Below are 27,011 nucleotides of genomic sequence, written 5' to 3'. Positions count from 1 at the left end.
GCTTATGTTCTCTGCTGGCTGCTTCTCCCCTTCGACTGTCTGCTGTCTTGTTAGCCTTGCGGCCCTCTTTCTGTTTTGCTGGATCCTCTTGCTGCCTCTGTCTCCTCCGGCTTATTTTCCACAACGTTCAACAGCCTTCAACAGCATTCACCACTGCTGCTTCTGCTATCTCACACTCTGGTTCTTCACCATACCAACTGCCCTCACAGTTCTCTGTTTTTACTGTTTTATATATTCTCATGCCTTCGTCCATTCGTTTCCGCTTACACCGCCTCTTGGACTTCCTCAACGCTCGTTGTCATTTCCTTTGTGCTCGCTTGCTTCTTCAGCGTCCCATCTCTCGATTTCCTTTGTCTATTCATGCTCACAGGACACGTTGAATCAATGGCTAGATCCAAGTCATACGCAGAGGACACATATTCAGAAAACTATAACAATGCTCCTGTTTTCTCATGATAGCAGGCATACACAGGGATGGCATTATTTAATGGACCTGCCACGTCCTTATCGCAATCGCCATCGGCTTGAATCTAGTCTTCTGAGCTATCGGGAGCATTCCTTAACGTATCTCTGTCTCCAAACCCCGCGCAAGCAATATATACAAATACACAAGAATTACAATCGAACACAGGCAAAAACTAAAGGGCGGACTTCAGAAAATATTACACTCATATTTATTTCTGCATTGGGTCCACGCTTAAATCGCAATCGACGATTCGTGACTATTGGTGGATGCGATATTGCATTCAACTATAACACAATGCTGCATCGGGTCCGCGTACATTATCGCAATCGGAGGTTTCAATGGTGGCACATAGCTGAACCGCCGATTAGCGATGTCGCCGATATACATATATATATGCCGATATATATATATAAACTTCTCCGCCGATAGTGTGTTTGCCATATATATATGTTTTGGCCTCCGTTTGCCCTCCGATAGTGTTAAACGACATATAACTATGTTTTTGCCGGCGATGGGTAAATGCATATATGTATATGGTTTTTAACCGCCGATATAATCTACTGCTCCGCCTCTAATAGTATATATTGCTCCGTTGTTTCCTTTCTATCGGTTCTATGTGGCTCCTCCAATATTATACACTGCTCCGCTGTAATACTCCTCCGTTAACTGCTCTTTCGCTGTGTCCTCCGCTCTTCCTCAATGCTCCTTCGATATGGGCCCTTATGCTTGTTTGCATGCATATAACCCTATTGTGGCATACATTGCTCTCGATAGCTCTATTTGCTTCCTCTGTGGCTCCGACAGCTGTGTTTGCTGCGTCCCATGGCTCTGTTTGCATCTGCTCCTCTGGTGGCTCTGTCTGCTCCTCTCGTTTCCATCTGCTCCTCTGGTGGCTCTGTCTGCTCCTCTCATCTCCATCTGCTCCTCTGGCCTCTCGTCTCCATCTTCTCCTCTGGCTTGGCAGTGTCTTTCAAAGACCTCCTTGCATATATGAATGCCTCTCTTGCTCTGATATCCTATAACTCCTCTTTGCTTATGGCTTGGCTATCCTGATGGCCTTGCTCCTATCTCTTCATGGATTTATTCTGCGTCCCCTTGGCTTCATGTCTTCCTTTAGTATCCAGAATATTGCCATACTGACATCAATGACAACCTAGGTCAACAAGGACATATTGCTTCCAAGTTTCTATCAAGCAAGAAAACTTGTTTCCAGGCTCCCTCTTAGCTAGGGACCTACAACATCTCCTCAGGTGGAGATGAAGAGACAACCAACTGCTTGAAGAGCTCCTTCCTTCGATGTCATGAATTTCTTCTTCATCATGGAGTCTTCATCTTTTGGGACTTCTTCATAGGGCACAGACCATCCATCACTTTCATCCATGAGTCAGTCATGTCATCATTCCTTTCATCCGAAAGCGATCCATCAGTCTACATCTGGCCTTGCTTCATGTCATTCTTCCTTCTTTATGTTCCGTTATTCGGAAGGCTCTTACATCTTTCTACATGGTTCTCTTGGAAGACATTCAGAGTTCTTCCCTTAATAGTCTTGCATAAGCCCATCCAGATATTTGTTCAAAAATAAGAAATGAACACTTAAATAAAAAATTACCTTTGTGATGGTCTTTCATCATGACATCTTCCTGTTGGCATCAACATCCTGCATACAAGTTGACACATTTCCCAAAGATGTATATTGTCAAGGGTCTCCATTTTTTTCAGACTTCCATCAAAGTCTTGATATCTTTCTAGGAAATATCATAGTCAAATATTTCAGTTCTTGGATGTCGATTGCCTCCTATGGTTACATGATCTCTTCCTTCCTTTCTTCACACGTTTCATTCCCAGGAGCTTCTGATCAGAGTTCTTTCAATTGCTGTCAATCACCACATATTCCATATGAGGACATATTATGTTGATTTCATCTAGTGTGACCCATTGCTTCCTGCATCCTTTCATAGGAGGAGATTCCTTGCCTTTGATCATGCTTCTAAAGATAGAGCATTGATCCATGTTACCTGCAACCATATGACATGAATTTATAGTATGAATACAAGCATACACACCTGATTTACCTTTAGGTCATCTAGGCTTCTTTCAGCAGCTTCCTTAATTGAAAAAAGCTTCAACCCCTTGATCTGCTTCATCTCTTATGTCATCATGACATCATCTCACGAATTCCACAAGTAGGAGTTCCTGATGAAACACTTGCTTCCGTTTTAGATCGGGGAACCTTCCGATGAGGATTCCATTATAGAATCTTGAGGATCTTGCATATCCTTATCTAGCAAATGTTTCCTTTTGACTGATGTATGATGAGACTTGTCTTGGACGACTTCTTCCTTTTTCCCATAAGTGTCACTTGAGCTTTTAATGAGGTCACCAAGAGCTATATCCTTCATAGTTGACTGTCATAGATTTTGTTCCAAACATCCTTCATGTTTCCTATGGTGATGTCATGAGCTCTTACTTCTAGTGCTTTTCCTCTTCCTTTGATTTCTTCTTTTCAACTTCCTCCACTTCTTCGGTGAAATGGGATTCTTCTGTGTCTTTCTTGTTATTGCCCTTCTTGAGCTTAGGACAATCTTTCTTGTAATGCTTATAGCTTTGAATCTTAGCTATGTTCTTCTTTCCTTTCTAAGGACCAAATTTTCTAAACTTCCCCTTCTTTCCAACAAATGTTTTGAACACTTTTTCCTTATCTGAATCATCTTTCCCAGATCTTGCAGTTGAGATTTTATGAAGATAACTCTTTATCCTTTGATACCTTTAATTTGTGTAGATCAGATCTAAGTGATATGACCTTCTTTATCACATCTTCAGAGAATAGTTCTACCAGCTTATCATATATCTCTTTTGATGTCTCCAATCTTGCTATATGGGGAACAAGGGAATCTTTGACGAATTCCATAAGAATCTTTGGAGCCCTTAGATCCTTTTCCATGTATTCAGATAGTACTTGACCTTCGGATGGTTTGGAGACTTTTCCATTGATATGATCAATGACTTCATTTTCTTCGAGGACTATTTCTATCCTTCCTTTCCATGCAGGGAAGTTTGATGACCCAACCAACTTATAGATGTCCTTGCAAAACAAAGTCATTTTATTAGATTAGATTATAGAAGAAAAAGGTACTTACAAGTCAAGTGAAGATAAAATCTTCAACTTGATCCCTTTGTTGATGATGATTGATGAAGATGTTATGATGCTTCTCTGCTGATCTTCTTTAAGGATAAGGAGGTCCTTACTTCAATGAGGGGAGATTGCCTTGGAACCTTTTGAAGATAATGATTAGGCCCTTGATCTTGCTTCTCTTGATTGAATAGTCTACAAACTCTTTGAGGTTTCCTTTGGTGATGATAGGGTGTGGATCTCAGAAATACTTCTAGGGGTTTGACTTTCTCCAAGATGACATGATCTTTGATCTAGAAATGCTTCTCTTGGGCTTCTTTTGACGTAGATCCCAAGAATTCTTTTGAAGTAGAATTTCTTCTTTGATCTAGGGTTTGATTCTTCAATGTATATCTTGAAATTTCATTTTAATATCCTTCGACTTGCTTTGATGCCTTTCTTGAAACTTGATCCTTGAGTGTCTCTTTGATTAGATGCCCTTTTCTTGACTTTGTCACCTTAGCTCCGATACCATGTTGAGAAATCTAGGGCATCAAGTATTAGGTGATTTCTCTTCAATTAGTAACTGCATGTGAGTGCTTTTTACAACTTTAGATTAGAGATTCCAATTGCTGAATACCAAGACCAAGACCCTTGACCTATTAGCCACTCCAAGACCAAGACACTCGTTCTCTTGATTGTGTCTGCTCTTTTCTTCTTCTTGATTTCTCTTCTGCTTTGACCTTCTTAGCACCGAGACATAGTTACAATGATAGCATTAAAACGAATTGAGATCATCTCTTATCTGAGCACACTGAGATAAACTGTGATAGCAACGAATTGAGATCATCTCTTATTTGAGCATACTGAGATAAATTGTGATAGCAACGAACTGTAGACACACTTGAGATGGCACCGAAACACATCATTGTAATGTCACTGAAATGTGATCACTGTAGCAACACCGAAGCTAAGATAGCACTGAATCACTGTGATATATCACTGAACTGTCTCCATTGTAATCCTCAGTCTATATGCCGAGAATGTCACTAAATTATCTCTGAGATCACCAAAATGTTACCGCAATCTTCTCTCAAATCTGAGCTTGTAGACTGTGTCATAGCACTAAAAGTTTTCTTCTCTGAGATCCGAACGTGTCATTGCAATCTCCTATCCGAATTACAGAGGTATCCGAACTTGCCTCTTTACATTTTCACTGCAGTTCTTATCCAAACTTTAGAGGAAATCTGAACTCTTTCTCTGTGGAAATGCGAAGACCCTATACACGTGTATATAGTGGTTGTCCCATTTAAGTAAGTCAACATATGTTTTCAAATAGGTGTGTCTCCATTAGGTGAAGTTGACATGGGTTCTTCACTTTATCTTGATGTTGACTTGAAGAGGAGTAACTTGTGCTTGTCTTGGAGGGCTTCTTGACAATTCTATAGACATATACATTTGTAACATGCCCAAGAAGGGTATGACATCGACTCCTTTTGACAGATCCTAAAGGCTCACAACAAGAGCCATCTAAAAATAAAATCTCTTGCTCATGAAACCCATGAAGCAAGCATTACAATAATAATTCTATTTTTATTCTTTACATCATTTACAAAAATCACAATTACATGTCATTATGAAGACCGAACCTAGTTACACTTTTCAACACCCAAGAGTGAAGGCACATCTTTTGCATGGAGGAGGACAGGGAATTGTAGGGTGCACAAAAACAACAAACCCAATGGTGAGGAGGGCATGTCAAAGAGAGCAAGATGACGCTGATGGACTTAAAAGAAGGCATGAAGAGCTTACTCATGCTACTCCTCAAGCTCCACCAAACATTGAGCCAAGGATTGTGATTGAAGAAAGGAAGAGGAGAGCCACTCAACAACAGAACAATCACCATCCAAAAATACCAAAGGGGCATCCGCTTCAATTCAAGATAGCAGAATTGCTAAATTGGTGAATGTGCAAGCAAGAGAAGTTGATTCCAGAGTGGCTAGGTGCATCTGTGCATGTGGTATCCCATTCAATGTTGTTCACTCTCCTTACTGGCAAGATATGATAAGGGTAGTTAACAAAGCTCCCACAGGGTACAAGGGACCTAACTATAAGAAAGTCAAAACTCAACTTCTCAAAAATGAGGAGCTTGTGGAGGATATCTTATCATCGATTCGTTCTTCCTGGAGTAGCTTTGGGGTTAGCATATTCTCAGATGGATGGACAGATACAAGGCGTATGCCATTGATAAATATCATTTCCACTTCACCAAAAGGAGCAATGTTTTTAAAGGCAGAAGACTGCTCAGGAGAGGTAAAAGATGCACAATTCATTGTTGATGTTATAATAAAATCTATTGAATAAATAGGACCTAACAGGGTGGTGCAAGTTATCACGAATAATGCACCAGTTTTCAAAGTTGCACGTTTAATTATTGAGGGGAGGTATGACCACATCTTTTGGACACCCTGCATTGTCCATAATTTGAATTTGATCTTAGAGGAGATTGACGATAAAGTTCCATGGATAAAGGAAATCACAAGGGAAGCAAGAGAGATCATTAAATTCATCACAAACCACCATCAATATCAAGCAATATTTCGAGTGTAGTCCAAATTGGAATTGTTAAAAGTTGTTAAAACTTAAGACAAGATATGCTTCAAACTTCCTAATGTTGTGTCGCTTTGTTGAGGTTAAGCAACCGTTAGTTTCTATGGTGGTGAGTCAACTCTGGGCTAAGTGGAGACAGTCAAATTCAGAGTGGGGATATATGGTGCATAGATCATGCCTTGATGAGGAGTGGCGGAGCAAGATAGATTTCTTGCTAAACTTCACAATCCCTGCATTTGAGCTTCTTTGGAATGCTGACACGGACCAACCTTTCTTAGGAGAGGTATATGATGGCATGGAAACCATGGTTGAGAAAACTATGGAAATCATTTCACAAAAGCCTTCACAAATTTTATTTGTTGATGATCATTTTGTTGATCTAGTCAAGAAAACTATTGTTGATAGGTGGAACAATTTCAACACTCCATTGCACACTTTAGCACATGCCTTGAACCCCAAATTTTATGATGAGGAACTTATTGCTCAATGCAATGGGAAGAGGAAGGCACCCCATAAGGATAGTGACGTGGCTAATGGGGTGAAAAAATCCCTTATGAGAATGTTTCCAGCTCATTTACACAGGGAGGTGAAGGAAGAATTTGCATGTTTTTTTGCAGGATTAGATGATTATTCAGATATATCAACTTTGGAGGAGAGAAGCACCATGAATCTAGTTAGGTGGTGGATTTGTCATGGTGCAAATGGTGTACATTTGCAAAATCTTGCCATTCGTGTTCTTTCACAAGTGGCAAGCTCTTCATCAACAGAAAGGAATTGGAGCACCTATGGTTTTATTCATTTTGTGAAGTGCAACAGGTTGGGCTCACAGAAGGCAGAGGATCTTGTTTATGTGCACTCCAACCTTTGCCTTGCATCTCGTAGGGGTCCAGAATATAGCAGTAGTCCTTCTAAAGAATGGGATGTGGATCCAAAAACTTAAAAAGTCTTGATTTGGAGCTCTCCCTTTCTACCTTGAATATTGAGGACCGAGAGCCTAGAAGTGGAATTGGCCAATCATCTTCTTCAACTCCACCATCCACTGTTGAGCATGATTCTGCTTTTTTTTTACGAGGATTATGATGATGAGGATGAAGATGGAAGACTATTAGTCTTTAGTCTTTATAATACTTGCAGCCTTATATATATAATAAAGGCTGATTTTGGATATTGTTATTTTCAATATTAGAGACTTATAGTTTATGCATTGACATTGGACAATTTAATCATAATGTATCATGTATGCTTTATGATTGCACATAATATTTCTTAAATGTCCTAACATATATCACATTTCCTTGTTTCCAAAATTTGCGGCAGGGGGGGGGCTCATGTTTCGTACCTATATCCGTTTCAGAAACTTGTACCCATTTTCCCTTACCGTGCAACTTAGGTTGTACGCCAGGTTTATTGGAATTTAATATGTTCTTTTCGAGCAAGACATGTTAGACCCATCGATGTGTGTTTTACAAGAGCCATCATAATCCTTATATATATAATTTACTAGGATCCATTGACTTTTTCAAACCATGCCAGGTGGTAAGAGATGCTAAGAGTAGAAAAATTATCTACATAAGAAATGTGAAGTTGAATGGTCCATTTTGAAAACAACACATTGTCTATGACACATGCCAGTCCTCCCTGTAAGCATTGAGAATTAGCTTAAGGTAAAATTTTGAATCTTTATGTCAACAATGTTTAGCTCTTAATTGTTGGGAAACCAAGTGTAGTGTAGATTAATGCTTGATTCGTCTTCTTGATAATTACTTGTGAATGTTAGAGGTCTTCTAGAAAAATGTTCAATCAACCAAAAAAATATAGAGATCACAAAGAGACAAGAGACACCAAACTTAGGCTGCTAGCCAGGGCAAAACCCACAAGGGGAAAACCCAACAATCCTCGTCTTGTAGAATCTGATCAAAATGAGAGATATCCAAGAACAAGCCCAAATTTCCACCAAAACATCAAGTCTAACCCTCCTCCAAGTCACCTCCGAAGTCAAAGTCGATGTTGGTCAAATCTGCTCCAATCTGGTCAACCACAAAAAAAATTCTGATCTTGTAATTACTTCAATGTTGAGAAATGTAACTAGTTGTGGTGTTCATAATTGTTGTATTCATTTCAATATGTATCTTATGCAACAAACAAGAAAAGAAAAGAAAAATTATTATTATTAAAGCATGGGTTTCATGCTCATTATTTGGTCTGCTAAGTAAAAGCATGTTGTAGTATAACGAAGTACAAAAACTTGTAGCTAGGAGGAAGGAAACTCTATCTAGACCTCATTGACCGAAAGAGGTCCCAGAAAGACGCTGTATTAGGGTTTCTTCAGGAGCTGCAAGGCCGAAGTAGCAGTATTGTAGCTGGCAGATCAAAGTTGCAATGTTTAGTAGTTTTGTGCAGATTCAAGAAATGACTTGAGGTAGGGCTGACTTAGTACTGGGAGATGACTTGGTCTAGGAATTGAGTCTTTGTATCTCATTTGAAGCAGATTCTATGACGAGAAGGGTTTCCGGGTTTTCCCCTTGGAGGGGTTTTTCCCTGGCTGAGAGCCTACATCTGTGTCCTCCTTTGTTGTTGTTTCTTGATATTGGTTGATGAAAGATCTAACTAAAAGAACATAAAGAAGATAACTAAGATTCACAAGCAAGTATGAAGGTTAAAGAAAATAAGTTTAATAGCTGCCACTTTACATTTTCTAACATGGTATCAAAGCTAAGGTGAGCAAGGAAGGCAGCTGGAAGGACACAAGGAGGATTCACTTGTCAAGGGAAAAGGAAAAAGGAAATTCTCAATGCTTGAAAAAGGAAGACTACAAGGAAAATTATATCTTGAAGGAATCTAGTTGAAGACTTGTTGGTAGAAGACCTTTTGATGAAGGGTTTCTACATTGAAGAATATCAAGGACTACATCAATCTCGCAAGAAGGGTGTTGATCTCGCAAGAGGAAGTCTACTTGGATGACATCAATCTTGGAAGCTGTTAGTGGAAGAATCCTAGGGAACATATTTCAAGGAAGTCCCTTCAAGGATCTTGAAGGCATAAAGTAGGTTGGGGGCATCTTCAAAAGAAGAATCTTGGTATTCAAGTAGGTATCATACTATTACATAATGGTTGAATCTTCAAGTCATGTAAGTTCTTTTTGCAAGGAGAGCAATAAGCTCATTGGGGCATCAAACTATCTAGCATGGAAGAAGAGGATTGACTTGATACTGACAGAACAAGAAGTGATGGAATATGTCATTGGGCAAATTATTGAACCTAGCAAAGAAAGGACACAAGAACTAGCAAAGTACAAGGAAGGGGAAGTAAGGGCACAAAGGATGATAATTGAATCAATAAAGGATTCTCTTGTTCCTGTTGTGGCAAATTTGAAGACTCCCAAAGCAATGTGTGACAAGCTAGTGAATTTGTATTCTGTAAGTACAACAGGTCAAAAGAGGGTCTCTTAATTAAGAGACCATTTGCAAGGACTTGGGAACCTGATTGTTGATTCAGAAGTAACCATATGTGTTCTAAATGCATTGCCATCAGAATGGAGTAACAAGTATCCACTCCAAGAAAAATTCAACTCCCTTTGACAAGTTCTGGGCACAATACATTCTAGAAGAGTCAAGTGTCAAGGTCAAGGATGACATTGGATCTGATGAGCAAAACTCAAGCCTTTCTAGCCCGAGTCAAGCAGATGAAGAAGGGAAAGTTTGGCAAGTCCAGGAAGATAGATATGTCCAAGATTCAATGCTTCAAGTGCCACGAGTTTGGGCATTACAAGAGGAACTGTGGAAATCAACAGAACAATAAGAGAAAGGATAGGAGTGAAGCTCATGTAGCCGAAGCACTGAGATAACTTGAGAAGTTAAAGAAGGAAGAAGTGAAGGATCTTTACTACTAAAGAAGGTTCACTAACTTCAAGGTTCTCTAAGAATGTTAATTTTTCTTTTGATATATTATGCATAAGCATCATAGGATAGAAGCATATGATGATAGCATGTTTGAAATTTACATGATTAAGTTGCTTAGTAGAGATCATCTAGGATAAGAATGTTAGACCATTTTTCATAGTGTTCATCCATATATTATCTAGCATTATGTTAGAGGTTGTCATCTTGCTTAAATGGATCATTATGATTCGAGAAGGACCATCATCTTGGAAAGTCCTTGGGAAGAGCATCATGACAGGAATAGTATGTATTCTATGTAATGTGGAAACATGCTGGTAAAAAGGGATGAAGGATTGCAATGGGTTAGGATACAAACTTTTTGTGAAATATATGGATAGCTAGATGATTGGATGAAAGCATGGGAATGCATGTTGTAAAGAAAACTTTGGATAAGATTCATGTGTATGAGAATCTTGTGGAATAAAGTTGGTTAGAAAGATATGCTTAAGTATTTATGATGTTGGAAAAGAATAGAACTTGACTTAAGAATGTATAAAAGATTAGGACTTTCTCTAGAATATGTATTTGATATTGATTAACATCTAGTATAATCTCCGAAAGAAAAGTTGTAACTTGGTAATCAAGTTTGATCCTTGGGCACTTTGATGCAAGAAGGAAAATTCAAGTGGAGATGGTCGATGAGGATGTTGATGGAACGAGAAGGTCACCATGGTGAGGTAAGTCTATTTCATTTTGGTTTGGTTATCTGGTTAACATATTATTTTGCTACTTAGTAGAATGTTGCAGGAATACATGATGACAGTTGAGGCAAGGTCAATTGTATGGATGAAAAGTATTGAGGGAAGCTCAATATCTAGCACCTAGCAACTATGAAGTCAAGATGTGTTCATCTTGGAAGGTAGCAGTGCGAGAATATAACCTGAAGGTCAAGAAGATCACTTTCATAAAGAAAACCATGATCAAGAAGTTTGGGAAGGCTCAATACAATGCCTTCATGTCAAAGATGGAAAGTGATGAGCAAGGGAGATGACCTGGAACCTGTCACAAGAATGAAGAGTGGGGATGGTTCCATGATACCTCGAAAAGCAGCAGGTTCTATGCAAGAGATGTGAAGGGAAGAGGGAGCCATGTAGCTATGAAGAACTAGTAGCTGATACTCTGATGAAGACAAGCTATAAGGCTTGTGGTGTTGGCTTCCATCATTGAAAGGAAGTATGGAATCTCCTCTAGATTTGAGAGGGAGCAAAAGGAGTCTTCTTGAATAAGGAACGAGTTTTTATTCTCAAGATTAAGGGAGAATAGGGATGTCCTCTCGGTTTGGGAGGGGGTGATATTTGATATCACATGTGCATTCTTCTCTTCAGGTGATGAAGATTATGACAGAGGATTGAATAAGCATCTTTGGTTACCTTGAGGATATATCTTCCAAGAAAGGAAAGGCACTGATACTCTTTGAGGATAGGACAAGAATCCAAGAGAAGAGTGGTCAAAGAGGACCGATATTCTTTGAGGACTTGGGTATGGATATCCAAGAGTTCTCAAGAAGAGTCGGATTGATAAGCCATACTGTAAGCATCATCATTATGACCAGCATTGTCCCTGATGTTGTGTTGGCTGTACAATTATGAATACCTCCCTAGTTAAGAGGGAGTGTTGAGAAATGTAACTAGTTTTTGTATTTATAATTGTTGTACTCATTTCGATATGTATCCTATGCAACAAACAAGAAAAAGAAAAGAAAAAATATTATTATTAAAGCATGGGTTTCATGCTCATTATTGGTCTTCTAGTTAAAAGCATGTTCTTTGTGCTTCTAGGGTTTGTTAGGTCTTAGGATTTATTGTCACGAGTCAAAAGAGTCAACATCATGTTTATAAGACCATTTTGGGCAATTTGTAATTTTAAAAAGAATTATTTAATTTCGTTCTTCAGGTTAAATACTCCAAAAGACTTGGAATATAAAGATATCCATTGAGGATACAAATATTATATATTAAATGTATGAATAAGAATATGTTATTTTTTTTATTATTTAAGTTCGTTCTTCAGGTTAAATACTCCAGAAGACTTGGAATATAAAGATATCCATTGAGGATACAAATATTATATATTAAATGTATGAATAAGAATATGTTATTTTTTTCTTTTTGTAAGAAAATGTCAAAAATTTATTTTCGTATTCAGGACGAAGGAATCAAGGGTTTCCATCCAAGGTGAACCTAAAATAATGTCACCTTGATCCCTCCATAGTGTTTGAATTAAGAATTGTGATATGAATGTATAATCTCCAACATTTAATTGTAAATTGGTTGTCATATATTTTGTTGTTAAACAGTGAATTTTTTCAATTATATTTGACTCAGGGATCACTAATTGATTTGCGATTTTAGGTTTTATATAATTTTTCTTTTCGACTGGCGAGATAGCTATAGTAACATCTTTTCCCACAATAGACCCTTTTATTTTAAATAGCACTAAAGCATAGTTATATTTAGTTTCTCGAAATCTTCTAGCCTTTATTTCCGTATTAGGCTCCATTTTGCTTATTTGGGTGAACTTAGGTTTTTAAAAGTAACCCCTTCTTTATAATAAAATATTATTTTCTCTTTAATAAACCTTCAAAACTTTATTCCGTCAACTAGTATTGAATCCTTTACTAATTCTCCTTTTATGTTTTTTGACTTGGAATTTCCCTTCGCTCTTCTTACTTCAACTTTCTTTTCCCTTTCAAAACTTCTTCGTTCAATAATCCTATTTCCTATATATCCCTTCTTCTTTTTTTAATAATACCTTTTTTCTCTTTTTTTTTAATAATATATCACGTTAGCAACTAAAAGTTCACTAACTAAATAGTCAACTTGTAGTTACTTGGGAATATAATAATAACTTTGTAATTACTCTTTTTCCCTTTTACCCTTGGGTGATATAATAATATGATAATATGGTTCTCCCTTTAACTTTCATAAATAATACATATACTCTTAACCTTTTTAATTTACCACTTAGTATTATTTTCCCTTTATAATATTTGGGATATTGTGATATTCTAATTGTTATAACAAAAACTTTATGGTTTTTATGCTATGCCCTTAATTAAATATGAATTGGGAATATAATAAAAGATTCTCTTCAAAAGAACACACCTATTCGTATGCACCCATTCCTGTGGATAGAAGACTGTTGAAACGACAGTTTACTGTACAATACAGCAACAAATTTGGCAGTTGATGGTTGTACGGATTGAAGAATGTTGTGATTGCACGGGATCTTATAGATATATCCAGAAAATCACATGAGGAAATAATTTTCTACTCTACCATCACATCTTCTTTCTTCTCTTAGAAAGTAGCAAGTGCAGGAAACGTCGAACCACATATAGTATATGGTCGCTGTAATTTGCAGTTTCACGGCAATAATTCCGGAATCAAAATTTATGATGGCTTTTGGTTGAATTCATTGGAATGGGGATAGCAGCTGTGGTTTCGTCTAGCAGTGGAGGTGGTGGTTTTGGCCAGCTGTCATTTTTTTGTTTTGCCCTTCTTCTTTTTTATTATATTTTTATGTTAAAAAAATTATATATTTTGTTCTTTTATAAACCTTTTTTGTTATTGTTTTTTTATTTTTATTTAATATTTTTTTTCAATATTATTTTTTTAAACCTTGTTAGTGTAGATTAATGCTTGATTCCTCTTCTTGATAATTAATTGTGAATGTAAGATGTCTTCTTATTACTTGTTATGTCTTTTTCATCAAGCAATTATACAAATGTTCAATCAACTAGAAAAATGTAGAGATCACAAAGAGACAAGAGACACCAAAATTAGGCTGCTAGCCAAGGCAAAACCCTCCTCGAAGTCACCTCTACGCTGACTGACCACAATTAAGCTCTATCTCTCCACTAGATCAGAGCACAATGTTGGGAAGCATTCAATAGGACACAACCCCCTCTAGAGGCACATACCCCACTTAGGTTCACCAAGGTATGTCGTCACAGGACCATTTCCTCCTAATTGCAAGGAAATGTTCATCCATCGGACCATTCTTAAACCAAGTCCATGTACTTGACTTAGGGCTATTAGTACTGGTCACAATACATTACTCAAGAATGTTTGTCCAAGATGCTTATCCAATCCACCATTCTCCCTATCTGTGTTCATGTACTAGACTTATGGTTGTTAGTCCTGGCCATAATATATGACACACATGGAGAATACAGTGTCCATCCTCACTCCTTCTCAAACTGGGAGGAGATATCCACAAGCCCAAGCTTGTATAAAAAATACTCATCCTTTCCCTTTGGAAGGAATTTCATTAATGCATCCGCTACTTGTTTGTCAGTGAAGATATACTGTAGCTTCGCGGCTCCATTTTGCATCATGTCACGAATCATAATGTGCTTTGACCTTCTTGTTTCTCTGACAATCTTCAAATAGCTTTGATCATTACAAGATATCATAATCAAATCCAACATGTCATCAGATAGACCAAACATTTTATTTAGCCATACTGCTTCACAGTTGGTTGTACAAGCTTCCGTATCTTCTTTCTTCATAGTGCCATAGAAACCTGTTTTCTGTTTCACCAAATCTCAAGTAGAATCAACCATCAGTAGTATCCTTCTCATCATCAACACTGCTAATCCAAATTGACGTGTCCTTGACCAAATGTTTCATGGAACCAATCAGCTACAATGATGGATCAACAATATTAGATCTTTTTAACTTCTGCCATAGGTATGTGTTGTCGCACAGAATGTCTAGGCACCACGACAACGGCTCAGATTGGGGGTTGTCACCCTGATCCCGAATCTCTTCGTTTAAGTTGTCTCCCTACAACAAGCTAAGGGGGGTAGACCCTGTGGAAAAATGGAATGAAGAACTAGTTTGGAACCAACCAGTTCGGGAGACACAGTGAAGCGATCAAGTACTTGGTTAAGATTTAGCAAGACTTATAGGATTTGATTAGATTTTAAACGATTGATACCAGTGCCTTATGGAGTCAATGATCTTGCTAGGGAAATTAAAACCAAGTAATTGATTAGCAACTGCTGCTTAGATGAATGACTATCTTATATGAAATGCAGATCTTGAAGCTAATGTGAGATGCAAAAATCTTGGTTAATTTTAGTTAAATGCCTACTTAAATGTGAATCCTTCGACCCTTTCTGTGTTGAGCTTGGTTTAGTAGTAATTGGCAGAGAGAAGATAAGGCAAAGCACACTAAGGTGTGATTAACGTTACCTCTCCTGAAAATCTAACATACCCAGTGCCTCTGGCGCTGCAGAGAGTTGTGGCTCTGGCGACTGCAAGGTCACCGTTTTAAGTACTATTAAAAGTAGGCTTCTGAAGCAAAGATGGATGGATACCTATCTCTCTATCGACCAAGCTTATGCTTGAGAGTAAATTTTATTCATGCAAAGCTAAATTATATGTGAATGCACCAGATGATGGAATGAAGTTAGACTCGAGGATTAGGAACACTTATGTCGCAAAAGCCCTCAATTACCAAAATGAAACATCTGCTTTATTGGATGAAGACTTAAAAATAAACCCCTGAAGATATTACAATTAAACCACAAGCTTATTTCAAAGCTTTCTAATACATTTATAGCTCAAAGAGAACAAAAGTCACCTGACACGGGGATTCGGGACATGTAGGATTCGAGATTCGTGGTGTCAGATTCGGACACGCTGACCCCCCGAAACAGGACACATTAGGACACGTTATATATTATTTTATTAAATATATATATATATATATATTAAAAATTAGATATTATCATATATCTTACACAAATTTTAATTAATGATACAAATTTATTGATTTCAAACATAGATCTTCATCTGTAGCTATTAGCATGCATAGTACATACAAAATTCAAATACATGTCAATCTATTATCTATTTCTTATGCTTGGCCCTCATGCCACCACGAGAAATGTCTAATTTTTTAGTCTTGTTGGAAAATCAAGATCTTTGTCATTAATATCACCCTCTAAGCATTAACATCCAGAGGTATCTTTGTCATTACCTCTGTATCTGTATAGGGATCTTTGTCATTAATATCACCCTTTAAGCATTAACATAAGATAGAACAAGCATAACATGTCAAGTCAAGATTTGTTTGAGTGATGCGTACATTTTTAGGAGGGTCATGATACTGGAGTTCGACAACCAATGTCACTAACATCAAGGTACATAGAGGGATTGGTGCTCTTGATTAAATACGAGTTCCATACCCTAATACATGACAAAATTCAATGGAAACATTGCAATCCCCCAATCCTAAAATCCTGAAAAACTGATAAGTCTGCTAGATTTTGAATGAAATCTAAAATTCTACTTTCTCATATGAAATCCAATGAGGCCGGAACCACTCTCAAACACCCTGAGTCATTTCATGGTAATGTTAAAAATTTAAGTAAAAGGATGAAAATGAAGATTAAGGAGAATGTCACTTTTACTTTAAGAATTTAACATTACCATGAATAGCATATCAATACTAGGGCCTAGACTTGATCATTAAGCTGCCAAAACGCTTGCCAAATGAAAATATGCATGGCTGTAATGACCAAACACGCCCTTTGGAAACAGGACATGATTCCCAAAAATCGCGACACGCTTTTGAAAATCGTGACACAACCTCGGATTCGACGTGTCGGAAAAGGACACGACGTGTCATATGATTTGGACACGAATCCGGACTGAATCGTGTCGGATTCGCTGGATTGGGGATTCGTAGGGGGTTTAGGACGAATCCGGTTACTTAGATGTCAACAAATGTCCACAAATACGCAGCGTAGGAAACAAAGATATGCGATCTATTATAATTCCACGACAAAGCACTTTAACAATTACTTGAAGATATTCGCAATATATCTAACATGTAACACATATCAAATAATTCAAGCAATGATAATCAGTTTCGTTTGATGCAAAATGTTCTAGCAATTAAATTTCTAGAGATCCAAATACTTTAAACAACCATGAAATTTAAATGCTAATCAATTCCAATTCTAAAATTAAAATGATTTATGCTTAGTGACCCAAATTTAGGAAAATTTACCACTTCCCTATAGTTAACCTTTGGATAAAAAATTTCAAGCTTGTTTAACTATAGAGAAATGAAAAATGTTAATACCACAAAAGTTTTCTTTAGATTTTACCCCTAGCACAAAAAGAACACCAAGAAAGAACTAAAAATTGACAATTTAATTAGTCTTTAGGAAAACTTTTTGATGTGCTAAGTTTTATGAAACAAGACTTAATGTGGTAAATGATTAATCAAGATCTTTTTTTCGAATATGACCAAAACAAATCAAACTGATTTAATAAAGTTTTTTAAATTTTTTAATGGGCCAGAGGCCATGTAAAAAATTTAAAATCTTTAAATGTGAAAATTAATTTTGATTTTCTAGTCACACAAAATAAACTTCTTAGTTTTTTTTTTAAATGTTTAGAACTTTTTAAAAATTTTAGATTTTAATTTTTTTTGTTTTAGATTTTTTTAATTTTTTTTGAATTTTAATAAAAAATCAAAGTCAAAATGAAAAAATGTAAAATAAATATTAAAAAAAGGAAGAAATAAAATAAAACCAAAATCGAACTTTTGTTTTTTATGTTTTAGATTTATAAACAAAATCAAAATGAATCACAACAAAACAAAAATCATAAACCTAACCCAATCCCGAATATACAAAGTTAAAGAATAAAAAAATGAATTGAGATTTGTTTGCAGGTCTGGCGACAGTGTGGAAGAGTTTTGATGGCGAGGAGGAAGAACATGTCAACGAAGGGTTGGGACAACAGAGCTATGGTAGCGGACAAGAATGCGTGCAACGAATTAAGGGATGGACGCAGATGGGAGATAGCAGGACCGAGTGGGAGTGGAGGATGCGTGAGGGAGCGATGGGCAAGGGAGCTACAACAACAAACTGCGAGAAGGGACGGGAAGATTAATGTGCGAAGGGTGTTGTGCAGGTTGACAGCGCAGGGGAAGCAATGTTCGATGAGCAGGTTAGACATCAGACCTGGAGGAGAATGAGCAGCAGGAGGACCATGACGCAAAGCTGTAGCAAGAGAAGGAGCTGCGGATATGGATAGGGCTCGAATAGAAGGAGCTTAGGCAGCGAAAATGCAACGATTTGTTTGCAAGTAGAGGAAATTACATGGGAGTTGTAGCTGCGGGCTTGGCTGTTGTTTTGATTTTTTGCAGGTTGAAGGAGCAGGGAGGGCAACGATAAGGGAGCAGATGCAAGTCAAGGGGACGCAGAAATGAAACAAAAACGTTAGAAAAATTTCGAAATCTCCCAGAGAATAAAAAAACACATCAAGAATAAACCCAAGGCATCAAAACAAATCCGTTTTTTCTATTGAAAACCCCAGGCAGCAAAAACGATTTCGAAAAAAACTCAGGAAGACAAAAACTATAGCCCAAACTCAAGACAAACTCAGAAAAACGAATTTCACACTTGTGCTTCAGATTTATCAATGAAACCCTCGTAAAATTATTTCCAGATTTAAAAGATTTTAGAACCCTTGGACTGTGAAATAATGACCCTGCAAAAGCTAGTTTTGAGCCCAGATCTTACCATCCAGGGCCTAGATCTAGCTTCAAATCAAACTTCGCCTTCAGATCTGCAACCTGTACTTGAAAATAAAAACACTCAAAACCCGGACATACAAAAAAATAAAAAATAAAACCCCAGAAATCCAAGTCAGAAAAACAAAAAACTTTATAGATCTATGCACAGGAATACCAAATCTACCAGATCTGGCGAGTGTGAGTCTAACTCCGCTCCCAGATCTGATAATCTAAGGCTCTTAATAGCCAGATTTATCAATTTAGCACAGGAAAGAAAAAATATTTTTTAAATTTAAATGGAGGTGCTTAGCCCAAAACCCTTCATGCATCACCAATACAAGTCTTATGATAAGCCCGAGATCAAATCAAGTTGGGCTCTTTAGAAAATACGAATCGGGAGTTGGCTGGTCCAACTGAAAACTTCCCCGAACGCCCGATGATTTAAAAATCAAAACTTTCCTGCAAAACTTAATTCAACCATCAAAATAGAGCGAGAAAACGATAATAAAATTCAGATAAATAGAGATACCTGCTATTATATTCAAAACTTAAATTATCATTTAAACCCTAGTGACTGAGCAAGATATCGTCAGTGGCTAAAAAGAAATTTATGCATGAAAATGACACATCTTACAGTATTTCCATGAAAAGTAACACCGGCGAAAAATTAACCCCAAAGTCTTTCTTTATTGTTCATAAAAAAGATTACAAGAGAGCTTTTCACTTAGCAAACGACTCAAAGATCGGATGAATTGACTGACAAATGACTTCCTATTTAAAGATAAATCCTCCAAGGCTAGTTTGAGTGATCCTTGTCAAATCAATCTCGACTGTTGATGAGGACCAAAATTTCTTTTAATCTTATCCATCGAAATTTTAAATTATTGAGGAAATTCGAATTTTTCAATTGAATGCATTTTAATTAATTCAAAAATTAAGTTTTTGAATTAATCTCTTCAAAATTTTGACTTTGACTTAACCTAGGGACCAAAGGCTTAAAATTTAGCAAAATAATTAATTTACCGTAGTCCCGGGACCAGTCCCGAGACCTTTTAAAATTTGAATTTTGAGGACCGACGAATTTTGCCTTTGGAAAATTTAAATTTACCTAGGACCTAGAATTAATTAAATTTTTGGCCAGTAAATTTAATTAATTAACCTATGAGGGGATAAATCATTTTCCAACCCTTTACATCATAATTTTCATATCTTTTACATCGTAAGGGGGAAAAACCCATTTGTGATAGACCCTCATAGACTACCCATTTCTGCTACACAAATATAATCTAGCAGACCAAACAACTTGTAGTAAAATAACCTAACCAAATAGTTAGGATTATTCCCAACTCACTTTTACATAGACTCAATCTATAACACTAAGACTCGCCTATGATCCCAGTGACAAAATACATTCTGGCTCTAGGGTAAGACTAAAGGAAAACTCTGCCAACCATCCGAGAATGGATTGGTGAGACAAAACACCTACCAGAATGTAGATCGTCACCAAAAATTTAGGTTTACCTAGGCAATTACATACATGACACAGATCTGCTGAGATTATTTACATCATATACATGCAGAATGGATTTACATTATAACATAATAATCGTGTTGATGATGATAGCTAAACGACATGGATACATTGATCAGGCGCTATCCCTTTTGCGAAAAAAGGGGGTGTACTGCTATGGGTTGTTGACACGTAGTGGTCAATAATATTTAATCTATATTTTGAAGGATCTTGGTTACAAGCTTCTCTTAGTTTTCTGCCAATTCTTAAGTAGTGATGCATCCATCCAAGATATGTTAGATTCTGCCCTTAACTCCCGCTGGAGATAATATCTCTGACTCATGAATTCTTGTTTCCAAAGTTGGGGTCTTCTTTAATCTTTTAAGAGTCAGGAGTAACCTTTCCAGCTGAGGATTGTGAACTTCTTCCTTTACACTGAGAGAACCTTTTTCGGGACTTGCTTCCGTAATTGGTTCTGCACTTTTTACAAACAAACCTAACTAAAAAATGAGAAAACATATTGTTTAAGGAAGAAGGCAACACAGCCCATGACAACAATACCAATCAACCGCTCTCCTGACCTTTTATAAAAATAACCTGTATGATGCTTTCGGAGCATAACGAGTTACATCAACTTGACCTTATTAAGAACAACTTGTAACTAATGCTTTCGAAGCACGACAGATCACATTAGTCTATTCAATAATTGGCCTGTTCTTTGTGGTTCTTCATATCCTATATGCTTGGAAAAATAATAGAAGTTGCTTTTGTTAAGATCTTATCAGAATCTCGAATAAGCACGTATCATCATCTACAACTCCGGTGTTGGTTGCCTATTGGCATTGGAATAGCAAGCAATAAATCTAGAGAGAGATCTCTGTCAGAAATCAGGGGCTGGCTTGTCGTTATGAACATTAATGCACCCACTGCACGACATCCATGTCTTTGTGAAGGAATTTCCGCCTCCTTGATCCATCGTATTTCCTCCACATAGGGGATGAAGAATCAGTTAGGATTTTAACTCTTGCTCTCAGTGTAACCTTGTTGGAACCACATCCTTCATTTTGATATAATTAAAATTGATCAAAGATATGGCATAGTTCTCGATTAGTAGAAATACAACAAACAATGAGCATACATCTTGAGAGTATGGGATACTTCACTCAGGCTTTACACAGTTTTCTTTTTGATTCACAAGAGTCTGCAAAACGTCCGATTGCTTTCTGGCTTGGTGTCTCCACCCAGCGGCTACTGTCTACTTCATAGAGGCAGGAACTAGTCAACACTTCACAGAGGCGTTTTTCATAATCCCAATAGGCAGAAACCAGGGCTACGTCTACCCATTTCCGACTAGAATTGAAGTCCTCATTGATATTCAGGCTCCACACAAACGGCCCTATCTTAACAATTTCCTTGCGGATCCTAGTCACTGATAAATGCCTGACGTTGCCAGATCTCAAATTGTTAGGACCATTCAGTGCACTCAGATCTGCAAACTTCGATTTAGAAATCCTATGCACTTGGATCTGCAGACTTTGATTATGGAAACAATATGTGGGCTCAGGTGTGCAGTGTATGAATGAAAACCAATCGAAATGCCCACAGACCACCACAAGTTGAAGAAACACTTGCTGGTGCGAGCGCTGGGATTTCATATTAGAAAGAATGTCCTCCTTTGGCCAATGCTAGCAATCCTTCAACGATGGCAACATAGAACTATTCACATGCTAAATTATTCTAATCTCACACACTTTGTGTTAATATACTTATTTACAGAGGAGGATTAGCTGTCATGGCACTACATCTTCCTGACCCTCCCTAGAGGGAGTTAAGCCAAAGCTGGCTCTGATACCAAAATAGAAATTTGAGGAGAAAACATAGTGCACAGGTTACACACAAAACAATTTGTATATTATAATTCAAAACCAAAATACATCCCCCATATATAGTGCTCATGAGATCCAGTGGATTCCAAACTAGGAGATTATTGTTGAGAAATTCTCCCAGCAAACTCCAACAACCAACAAACCTAATCTGACAATATACTATTGTAAGCGTTATTTGTAAGTACAATGTAGGGGTTGTTTGAGGATTTTTCATTCCTAGGGTAACAGGTTAACATCACAGCTTCAAGAGCTGGAAGAGCGAGCACATGAGAGCAAGGGCCTCTATGTGCAAATATTTGGTAGGCATTTGATCGTAGTTGAAGGGAAGAGACAAGTAGGGAATAATAAAAAAAGGGAACAAAATCGTCATTGAAGAAGCGAAAGAGAATGGGTACATGATAGTTGAAAGACACAGAAGATTTTGGAAGCCTTGCCCTATAAGAAGTTGATGGAAATTGTGCAAGAAGCAATGATGAAGTACCTGTCTAGAACAAATGTGGCAATTTCTGTAACTGGACATGTTGTTGCATGAGTTGGCTATGTGCAATTAATTATTAAATTAATTTGGTTCTGATTGTATCCCCTGGAAATGTTTTGTTGAGGAGCCTCTGGACACTACTCGTTGGGCTGGGAATATCTAGACATTTCATCCCTCGATAAGCAGGGTAATGTTTGCAAAATGGGCCCAGATCTAGATGGGAACATAGGGAATCGTTCTTGATGGCGTTCTCACCAACTTGGGGCTTTTTTCTCTCATCCACAAATGCCCTAGAACATGGAAAACCTTGTTATGGGCTCTCCAAGGGACTGGAGCACTTCCCGTGCCATACTGATAGTAAGGTGCATCATTTCTTTCTTTGTTGATAAAGCTTCTCTGAGGTTTTGGTTGAAATGCGATTGATTAGTGGGTACTTTTAAATGATTAGAGAATCCAGGCTAAGTGAAAGGGAATAGATTGAAGAGTCACGAGGAATTTCAAAATGGATTACATGAAGCGAGTGTTTTTTGGATGTTATCAGCTATAATGGGGAGTGTTTATGACATGTGTCATAATTATAGCCGAGTTGGAAGAAATCTAAATTTGTAGGTTTGGTCTCAAAGACTAGTAATGCTGGTATGACATATCTAATCAGTAAAGAATCACTTTTGTATACAAAAGAACTATTTCTTGGATTTGTCAATTATGTTAAGATCATCATCCCTACTCATGGTAAACTGATTGAAGAAGCAGTAAATACTATGGCAGATAAATCGGGAGGAGAATGAGAGCTCAACTAACACTAGAGATTATTCAAGGGGTGAGGTTTATTTATGGGTGACATTGCAGAGCATGTATGGGCCTCTTCTAATGCAAAAATTGAATTCAATGACAATTTAGTTTATTCCTTTCTTAGAGCAACGATTTTGGCTTGGTGCTATAGTTGTGATGCAACGAATAAGGCTAGTAGTAGTGAATGGCCATAATAAATAGGGTACGCTAACAAGAACTGTAAGATCTTTTCAAGATGCATCTTCGTAATTGCCTTTTTCTTTCACTCCTTGAGAATTTGTATGTTAATTTGTTAACAAATTACAATGCATGTTTTAATATATAGGGTACACTAACAAGAACTGTAAAGATCTTTTTAGGATGCATCTTCGTCATTGCTTTTTTCTTTCACTCCTTAAAGAATTTTGTATGTTCCTCTGTTAGCAAATTACTATGCATGTTTTAATATATTTATTTTATCTTCATCTTATTCTTGGTTCCAGTGGTTTTTAAGCGTTAAATCATGGCTTGAGTAATCAATACGCTTCTTTCTGCAGGCACTATTTTATTCAGCTTTGCGGTGTGCGCGTGAGATGCTAACTCCGGAAGATGGATCTGCAGACCTCATACGAGCATTGAATAACCGGCTGATCGCTTTGTCTTTCCACATCAGAGAATACTACTGGGTTGACATGAAAAAATTAAATGAGATTTATCGGTACAAAACTGAAGAGTACTCATATGATGCAGTAAACAAATTCAACATCTATCCAGATCAAATCTCCACATGGCTGGTAGAATGGATGCCTGACCGGGGAGGCTATTTTATTGGCAATTTACAGCCTGCTCATATGGACTTCCGCTTCTTTTCACTTGGCAACTTGTGGTCTATAGTTTGCAATCTTGCCACTGCAGAACAGTCAGATGCTGTACTGGATCTTATCGGAGCAAAGTGGAATGATTTAGTTGCAGACATGCCCTTAAAAATATGTTATCCAGCTCTTGAAGGCCAAGAATGGCAGATCATCACAGGCAGTGACCCCAAGAACACGTATTCATCTTTTCCTTGCTACCAAAACATTTATCAGAATTATATTGCCAAAAAAATAGCCAAGGCCGTTGATTCTTTGCACTTTTTCTTTGTTCTTACCTGAGTGACGAAGGAAAATTATGTGCCTTGTATTTGGGTAATGAAAGTAATGTGTCGGTAATTTTAGTTGAAAGAAGTTGTAGGTGTTCTTCTCTGCATAGTACTTTGCTTTCTTGCCTTTAGATAAGCTTAGTTAAATATCTCAATGTTGCTACAGGCCCTGGTCATACCACAATGGAGGATCTTGGCCCACTTTGTTGTGGCAGGTGAGCCATTAATAATGCTATTTTTTTTTATGCCACTGACAATAAGGTGATTACGCAAGCCTTTTGTCATTACATGTATCTGAATGTCTTGATTTCCCGTGTGTTGCAGCTTACAGTAGCTTGCATAAAAATGAATCGACCAGAATTAGCAAGGAAAGCAGTGGCAGTTGCTGAGAAACGACTATCAAGGGATGGGTGGCCAGAATATTATGATACGAAAAGAGCACGCTTCATAGGCAAGCAAGCACGGCTGTATCAAACATGGTCAATTGCTGGGTATCTTGTGTCCAAGATTCTCCTCAGAAATCCTGAATTTGCCAAGATTTTGACATGTGAAGAGGATATGGAACTACTCGATGCCTGTTATTGTCTGCTTGAAGCCAATCCCAAAAGAAAGCGGGCACGCAAAAAGCCTTCCAAAAGTTATATTGTCTAATTACCAGTTTGTTTGCTTCTATAAAACAGGCATTGAATTTTTTACCTAGTTATGCGTCACACAAATCTGAGTGACATGTAACTTGGGAATATTTGCACAGAAACGACTACCAACCACATCTCTTTCAATTCTTTTCCTCGGAAAGTAGAGAGACGTTCAACAATGTTGTCATATTAATACCAATTCTTGTAACCAAACATGCAGAACAAGTAACAATGGTGTAATTATTGGTGTGTTGAGGTGATCACTAACCAAGGAGGTTGATAAACACACAGCCCTCTATCCCATTACTGCATGTGATATGCGAACTGAGTGTTTAAGCATTGAAGGAAGGTTATTTGAAGGTTACTTTGCAGTGTATAATTTGAACGCCTTCAGTATTGGAAGTCTGGAAGCTTGACATTTTAGACTCTGATTTAAACCGTGGAATCGACTAATATCTACATATACATATATTTAGTTTTGGTTGTAGTAACAAACATGGACAATGACATTCAATTTTGGCCTAACTATAATCTATTCAAGGTACACTCAGCCCATAGCTCACGTTAGGTAGCATCGTGATGAAAATAGGGTCCTGAAAAGGTCTTATTTATCTTCTCTTTGCTGAAGCTCTTACTTTTGTTGTGTTTGCTGAGGCAGGTATATGTCAATTCTTTTTTTTTTTTAACCACATGGTGAATCGGTAACTGCCAGGCCTAATCTATGGGAGACCAAGGATCAAACCTCATAGCTGCCACTATAACACCAAGAGCATAACCAACCACTTGCAAGTCGGGTATACTAAGTTCCTATGATTTTAGCAAGAGCAGACTCACGGGAAAGGGGAATCCGCCCCTCTAGCTGCCACCACAGCAAGTCATTGTACTCAATGAGATTTGAACTTCGGTCTGCCCAGGCTTCGCCATATGACTTACCGTCAAACCACACATCACTGTACCAGGTATATGTCAATTCTTAACGCCTAACTATATTATTATTTAAAGTACACTCATCCAACGGCTCACGTTAGGCAGCATAGTGATGAAAACAAGGTCCTGAAAAGGTCTTATTTGTGTTGCCTCTACTGAGGCGGGGAAAGCTCTATGTCAATCATTCCAACAAAGGACTAAAGCTTTGCTCAGGGAAGACTCAGTAACATCTTAATCGCAACTCTAGGAACTGATGACTTGATTTGCTGCGCTAGAAGGTAAGCGGTGTGCTTACTCCAGCATTGGAAAGGTATGCTTTCTAACTCTAGTAACTGATGACTTGATTAACTGGGCTGGAAGGGTAAGTGATATGCTTACTCGAGCATGGCAAATGTATCCTGTCTGACCTTTTCCTTTTCCCATAGGATTAACCTACCATTTTCTTAAGACTCAGACCTTTACTATGGCTCGACTAGAAATTTTCAGGACCTTAGCCTTAAGAAAAGCCTTATCATTTTTTAACAATGGAGCTCGACTAGAACTTTTCAGGACCTTACCCTTAAGAAAAGCCTTATCATTTTTTAACAATGGATCGTATGAGGAAGTTCCATGTATATTTATAATAAATTGCTAAATCTTATTTATAACTTACCAATAGACTATTTTATCATCCCTCCCAAGGATGTAAATTTTCACTTGTTTCTAGGCCACATTTGTATGTGAATTTTGCCTTGAATTAAGTATCACGATAGATCAGAGACAAAAGTCTTCTATCCTATGTGCCTCACCACACTGCATTTTAATTAATTATACTGAAATTGAATGTACATTTTAATTAATTATACCGAAATATCTGCGTCGAATGTACACTTTCATTGATTATATTGAAATGTCATTAGAGTTGAATGTAATTCTAGTTTATGTGGAAGAAATTATATGGAATGAGTGTGCACTATGAACGTATACAACATAGTTATTGATAAAATGTATTAATTT

At 37.4% G+C, this 27,011-nt stretch overlaps 1 protein-coding gene across 2 annotated transcripts in view; it reads left to right on the top strand.

The window, feature by feature from the left end:
• LOC149143975 (neutral/alkaline invertase 3, chloroplastic-like) overlaps positions 1–25,452 on the top strand; it is a 187,171-nt gene extending 161,719 nt beyond the window's left edge. For both annotated transcript variants that reach the window (XM_089448392.1, XM_089448391.1), the window contains exons 4-6: positions 23,870–24,363; positions 24,620–24,668; positions 24,778–25,452. In XM_089448392.1, the coding sequence (XP_089304518.1) occupies positions 23,870–24,363; positions 24,620–24,668; positions 24,778–25,104 (870 nt within the window). In that variant the 3' untranslated portion in view covers positions 25,105–25,452. The remainder of the gene's footprint in view (positions 1–23,869; positions 24,364–24,619; positions 24,669–24,777) is intronic.
• Positions 25,453–27,011: the final 1,559 nt, after the last annotated feature.

The sequence above is a fragment of the Pinus tabuliformis genome, chromosome X, assembly GCF_031772625.1.
Source record: "Pinus tabuliformis cultivar Carrire ecotype Pingquan chromosome X, CPIR1, whole genome shotgun sequence".
In the NCBI taxonomy this organism is placed as follows: domain Eukaryota; kingdom Viridiplantae; phylum Streptophyta; class Pinopsida; order Pinales; family Pinaceae; genus Pinus; species Pinus tabuliformis.
This window is presented reverse-complemented; position numbering and strand designations above follow the sequence as displayed.